General features: G+C 44.6%; 1 protein-coding gene across 3 annotated transcripts in view; it reads right to left on the minus strand.

Annotated features, from left to right (window-relative positions):
• SLC9A7 (solute carrier family 9 member A7) overlaps positions 1-3,323 on the minus strand; it is a 131,667-nt gene extending 128,344 nt beyond the window's left edge. For 2 of the 3 annotated variants that reach the window (XR_002098894.1, XM_019524383.1), the window contains exon 1: positions 3,052-3,323. Coding sequence is in view for 2 of the 3 variants with exons in the window: in XM_019524383.1 (XP_019379928.1) it covers positions 3,052-3,292 (241 nt within the window). In the remaining variant the exon portion in view is untranslated. The remainder of the gene's footprint in view (positions 1-3,051) is intronic. The other variant, XM_019524384.1, reaches the window with a different exon arrangement.
• Between the last annotated feature and the right edge of the window lie 3,510 nt (positions 3,324-6,833).

Below are 6,833 nucleotides of genomic sequence, written 5' to 3' on the forward strand. Positions count from 1 at the left end.
AAAAAAAAGGGGGGGGGGGTTTCATTTATGTTGTTTTATGCCCCCTAAATACTCAGCACCCACCAAATGCCACCTTTCAGCATAACCACCATACCCTATATGAATGTGTGCGCGCAAGAGGCAGACAAAGAAATTGCTGTATAAAGAATATAAAACACTATTATAATACTTTTCTTTGTTACATCTTTGATAGTACTTACACAGTTTTCTTTGTTCTAAAGGAAGCCTGGAATATTTATGAAGACAGACAGACAGACAGACCCTGGTATAGCTTTACTGGCACAAGGACAAGCAGCTGCAAAAAGAACCAAACTAATTCAAACACATCGCTCTAGACGTTTGCCATGACATGGCAAGAGCATGCTCCAAAATATAAGCTTTAAACCAAGAGATTGTCCATCTACTACATTTTTCAAAATGATGTTTCAAACCATGCAGCAGTTCAAAAAAATCCACATTGTCATGCACCAGAACCATACAATGATTAAGTGTGTTGATATTTCTTATGGCATTGTTTGCCTGCAGTACAAGATGAGATAAAATACTGTACATTTGCTGAGACATAATGTAGACATTCATCACCTTTGTGTCAGATTTGAAGCCAGGAACCCATCTTTAGTATTAAAGGCCCAAAATGTCCTTTAATTTAAAATCCAAGGTTTTCCCAGTTGAAAAAAAAAGTTTCCTGTTTTCTATCAAAACACACCTGAAGAGATGATCATAATACATTCAAACACTCCTGGAAGCTTGTAACAAATGTTTTGCCTATTTTAGCAACACAGTAAATGTATAAACTGTATAAAAGAGTATATTTAAATTCTCAATACCCACAACATTTCCATTATGAGTACACCAAGGGGAAAAAACAGGTTTATAAAGGCAGAGGAGTTCTTAAAACAATTCCACCTGAAGCAATTCTAAAAATGACTGCATTTGGGTGACAGCTAAAGTAATGTTCACATCACCCTAATCTTTACTCTCTAATTAATGCTTGCAGTGCATCCCCAGAGGGTTATTCAACTGCTAAGTACTACACACTGGTACATAATTTACCCCTCTCCCTAACCTTTGGTTTTCTAGTTTTCAGCAGTGACAGTACATACAATGAAATGCACAGCAATGCAGCAAGGGAGAGGAGATTGGGATGGTTTAAGAGAAACATCAGCAGAGGAAAATTCCATTGCTTTGCAAGCAGTCATTTGGATCTTAGAACCAGTTAATACTCATCAGGAAGGAAATGGTTTGTTTTTCCTGTGCACAGAAATTTTCATCTATGCCTACTAAGAATAAGCTTACCCAAAGCAATTTTGAGTATGTGTTTCACACTAGCCTGGAAGACCGGGCCTACCTAATGAAAGAGAAGAAGTGCTACTGGCAGTAAGATACTAACCAATCAAAGGTAGACAAGTCATTTTTAAATGGATGACTGCTTCTGATCAGAACTGTTTATGTTCTCTGTGTAACAAAGTATGTAAGAATCCAATTACACATACAAATCAAAGGAAACGAGTACAGGTTTATATACAACAACACAGGTTTACCTGTAACCCTTTTGCCCCAGTCATTAATTACAACAGCCATGAGACTGCATGTCAAATTACCAGTGATGCTGAATGCAAGTGTAAACATCTACTGTGCAAATGTGCAGGTTAGTATTGCTCTACATCCAAGTATGGTTTGGTTTTGCTTTGGTAGGTAAAAGGACAAGGCCTGTTTTACTCACTTCTTATTCAGCACAGCAGACTTCAGATGCCCTTGTGCAAACTTTTCCTGGTATCTGATTACACTGCAATCAATTGGTAGCCCACAAGCACAAGCTGCCAAAGATAACAAAACAGCAGTTCCTTGGCAGATAGCTATCCTAACCGAGAGCATGAAAGTTTAAATACGTTTCTTTTCATCCTGTGCAAGGCTAGGCACAGGATCTGTATCTGGGTTACATGTATTGCAAAGCCATGAGCGTGATGACCTGCTAATACGCTCTCTTAACAAGCCTGCCTTCCAAAGGAGAGAAATGGATTAAAAAGCAAGCTGAGCTCCCCTTTGCCCCGCATACTCTAATGCAACCATCAATATGGTACAGATAGCAGCTGTAACCAAACATAATTATAAGGGGTTGGGAAAAAAAAAACAACAGCAGCAAAAACCCCAACCCACAGCTCATCCTGGACACTGTATACTACATATAAAGTGTCAGGCTAACAGTTTTCCTTTTTTTATGGCCCACGATAGCAGCTCCCCAACTAAAACTGGTCACAAAAGGCAAGTTATGTAATGGGGGTGGCGTTGACCTGCCCACACTATAATATAGGTCCTTCCACTTTACGTAAGGTGGCTCACTTTTCTTCTCCCTCCTCCCCATGCACCTATAGATCTTTTGGCAGCTTGGAGAAAGGCCACACAGACTCCTAGAAAAGGAGGATGAGAAGGGACCTCAGGAAGTCACCCAGTCCAACCCCCTGCTCAAAACAGCCCCCTCCCCACCTAGATCATCCCAGCCAAGGTGGGTCTTAAAAACCTCCAAGGATGGAGATGCCACAGCCTCTCTGGACAGCCTCCTTCCACCCGGCTACAGCCCCCAAAATGCCCACTAGCCTCCTCCAAATAAAGCCAGGGACTGAAACGACACAGCACCCTGCGCATGATGGGGCTGGAAGGCCGGCTCTTCTAGGTGCCCCCACCCTTTTTTCCCCCCCACCCATAGGTGAGACTCATCTTGACACTGGGGCGCTGTCCAGTGTTCAAATGCCCCTTTGACCCTGGGGCAAAAAAAAATTGTGGGCTGCCCATCACAGTGCCCTAGTAAAACCAGAGTGCCCCAGGTTATGATTTTCACGTCTTCTGGGGGGAGCTCCCACCCTGGCACTGGCACGCCGCTCCCATTGGCCAGGAAGGCAGAGGAGCCCAGACAGCCCTGGAGGGCAGCGGGGAAGCGCTGTGGGAGGGGGCAGCTGCACCCTCGGCAGGACAAACCCGGCTTGGGGGTCTGCTGAGGACCACAGAAGGGCAGGGCTGGGAGGGAGGCCCGGGCAGGGCAGGGCAGGGGCTCACCGTAGATCATGGCCAGGCCGGTCTCGTGGAGGAAGCGGACGCGGCGGTGCTTGAAGAGCCAGATGGTGAGGATGGTGAGCGTGAGCAGCAGGATGAAGGTCAGCAGGCTCACGCTGTCCTGTCGGTGGCTCTCCTCCGCCTCCTGCTCCGTGGCCAGCTCCTCCAGGGCGCTGCTGCTCCGCTCGCCCGCCCGCAGCCCGCCGGCTCGCCCCAGCCCCAGCAGCAGCAGCAGCAGCTCCATGGCTGCAACCGCTGCCGCAGCCCCTGTGCGCCCAGCCCGCAGCTCCAGTGCGCAGGAGCCCGCGCCCAGACACACACAGGCGCGCACCCGAGCCGGCCCCTTGCTCCTTGCCAGCCTCTTAAAGGCGCAGGCCTGCCCAGCCCGGCTGAGGCCAGCCCCTGGGTTCCGCAACGCTGCCCCCAGCCCGGGCAGCAGGGAGCGAGCGCCCAACCCGCCCCAGCTGCACCCGCACTCCCCGAGGCACGCGAGCAGGGTTTTCTCCGCTTTCAACACCGCTCCAGTTTTCGGATTCAAAACAAAGTAACCCCAAATCCACATTGTTCGGTCACTGAAATGAAACAGCGCTGACATCTAAATATAGATATCTATACAGTGATTTTTTTTTTTTTTTTAAAGAGGAACCCAACATCCACATTTTTTTCTGTGATGAAAATCTCTTTACATTAGTGGTGTTTCATTTTAAATCACAGAAAAAGTATTTACCAATTGAACAAGTAACCCCCAAATTCACATTTTTCTGTGATGCAAATGAAACACCACATGTGTATGTGTGTATACACACACACGCACACACACGGTGTTTCATTACACATGTATATATACATACATATACACACACACCTACAAAAATACACACACATATAAATAAGCGGTGTTTCATTTTCATCACAGAAAAGTGTGGATTTTGGGTTACTTGTTAAAATCTTCAAATAATTTATCTGTGATGAAAATGAAACACCACAAATATATATATATACACATATATATATAATCACACACACCCCTACAAAATAAAGAAATACACACACACACATATATACACATACATACATACACACACATATTAGTGGCGTTTCATTTTCATCACATAAAAATTATTTAAACATTTTAAAAAGTGACCCAAAATTCACATTTTTCCATGAATGAAGCACCACAGTAGCTAGCAAGCTAGCTAGCTAGATATTAGGGGCATCTCATTTTAATCATGGACAAATGTGGATTTTGGGTTACTTTTTTTAATCCAAAAATTTGAGGATTTTTTTGTTTTTAATCGGAGAAAACCAGGATCCCAGGTTTCTGAGGGAGGATCTATCTGTCACTGACTAGTTGGGATCAAGTCAGACCAGCTTTCCAGTGTAAGGGCCTGGTTGCACCTTCCCCTGTGAGTCACAATGAGGTTGATCCCTGTTAGAGCTAGCTTGGAGAAGTCTCACCCTTAGTCTAGTTATCAACCTTTTTTGTCATTTGCAGACCCCTACAATAATTTTGAATGGAGGCACAGACCTCTTTGGACTGTAAGTGTGAATATTATCTACACTTCTGATTCATCATAGTCATCTTTTGTGGACCCCTTAGCAGAGGTGCTGAGTATGTGGGGGTACCCCTAAGGGCCCTGGCCCCTTTCCCTCCTGTCACCTGAAAGGCATAAAACTGTCTGGATAGATATGGGTAGGTATGGTATCTTTTATTAGACAAACTAAATAGCTGGAAAAACCGTTCTTTGCAAGCTTTCAGACACAAACACCCCTCTTCAGGCATATAGAGAGTGCTTAGAAGGTGTTTGTGCCCAAAAGTTTGCAAAGAACAATTTTTCCAAGTATATAGTTGGTCTAATAAAAGATATCACATCTGTCCAAAGAAACGTATCTGTCTATGTCCTTAGATCAATATGGCTACAACCCACAACCTTAAAACTTTCCATACATCCATCATCTTAACACTCCCCCCACCCCCCGCAAAAATAAGTCAGCCCCTATACTCCTTCAACATAAGACCCCCAGGGGTCCAGGGGCCACAGGTTCAAAACCACTGGTCCAGAAACCTTCTCTGACTGTCCCCCACCTTCTGTGTTGTGCCACTAGAGGCCTGGTGAGCAGGGGCAGGACTAGGAGCTGTAGCTGCGAGTTGCCAATGGAGGGGTGGTGAGGCCGGACAGGCTTCTATATCCCTGCTCTACCAGTGGGCTGGTGAGAGATCCTGGTAGTGGAGGATTTCAGTGTGGGGGCACATCTGTGGGGAGCGGTCACACCTTAATGAGACGGAAGCTGGATAGTGCAGTCAGAGATAATCCTACCCTAGAGTGGCATAACTTTGAGCCGCATAACAGGTGCTTAAAACCACTTTAAGGAATGAATGTGCAGACAGTCCGGGGGTTAAGAGCTCCAGAAGCTTCCCAAAATTACCCTGCAACAAGACCCCAAGACTTTCGTCTTCAGGTCTTTCCCCAGCACTGCTTGGCTGTCAAGCCTGGGAAGCTTTTCTCACCAGCTGCAGGACAGGAGATCCAAGACCCTAGTGCCCTTCCAGGTACATCCTTCAGCCTAGAGATGCGGCACACTCAAGTGTCTAAAACGCCTGATAAGTGCGCTTTTCCCATTGGAAACTGCTGGGAACTGTCAAGGGACTCAATCAGCAAGTTCTTTTTCAGGCAAAAAAACTACTGAATTGGGATTGGGATGTAGCAGTTATTCACAGTATTGCTTGGACAGCTGAAGTTGCAAAGAGACTGTTTTCTTGCATATTATTCCAGCGTGCTACGAAAAGCAGCTCAGGATCCTACAAGGACCTTTAAAATCCCATTTGGGTGTTGTGATTTCATACCTGTCCTCTCTGTGCTTACAGGGCCAGATTAAGGAGGGCCCCTGTAATGACAGAATGTCAGTAACCTTCTCTCCAGTTTGCAAACTCTCTGCAGTAGCTAATCATAATTACAGGCTCTCTGCCCTGCTAACATCTAAGGACTGTTCCTTTGAGTCCCCAGAGTTGAAAACCATCTCAAACGGTAGTGGAAGGAAGTGGAGAAATAGTCCTGCCTCTGTTCACACTACAACACAGAGTAGCAAGAGACAATGTGGTACACCTGCTCTCCCTGCAAAGTAGGAAACATAGGAAGCTCATCTGTAAAAAAAGATGAAGTTCCCCAGCATCTGCAACTAAGGACTATACCTGTCAAGTATACATGGCCTGCTCTTTATTCCCATCCAATCCCCAAAATATCTTCCTGGATATGCAAGCATAAACACAACACCAAGATTTACTTTTCTTTTCAATTCCATCTTTCAGATTAATACCAGTGAAAGTCCTAAAAAGGCAAACCACGCTGACTTCTTCACTTGGAATAACTGAGCTATGTAATTTTGTTTCTGAAATTAGAAGGAAAGTAATCAGGGTATAAATATGAGCACCAGTCACTTATTCTGTTAAGCGGAGAGATGTTGTTTCTTTACTCTTAAGAGATTTAGAGGTAGAGATCCTATTGGAAGGGAAAAAACCCATCAACAATACAGTTCCTAGATTGTTCGGGTGCCTTTCAACATTCCCACCATATGTTTTTTTTTCCAGATATATTGCACAACTATTAACAGGTGTGCCTTGCTTATGGCCAAGTTCTGGACATGGCAAGAAAAACACATTACATAAAAGATGGTGTTAACATTTAAATCCATTAATGAGAACTTTCTATTAAGTTGCCATAAATTCTTCCTTGACAAAAAACAAACACATTATTTCTAAATATTTGTTTGTCTAAGTAAGAAAACCT

Source organism: Gavialis gangeticus, unplaced genomic scaffold, assembly GCF_001723915.1.
Source record: "Gavialis gangeticus isolate Ggan-Ray unplaced genomic scaffold, GavGan_comp1, whole genome shotgun sequence".
NCBI classification, from domain to species: domain Eukaryota; kingdom Metazoa; phylum Chordata; order Crocodylia; family Gavialidae; genus Gavialis; species Gavialis gangeticus.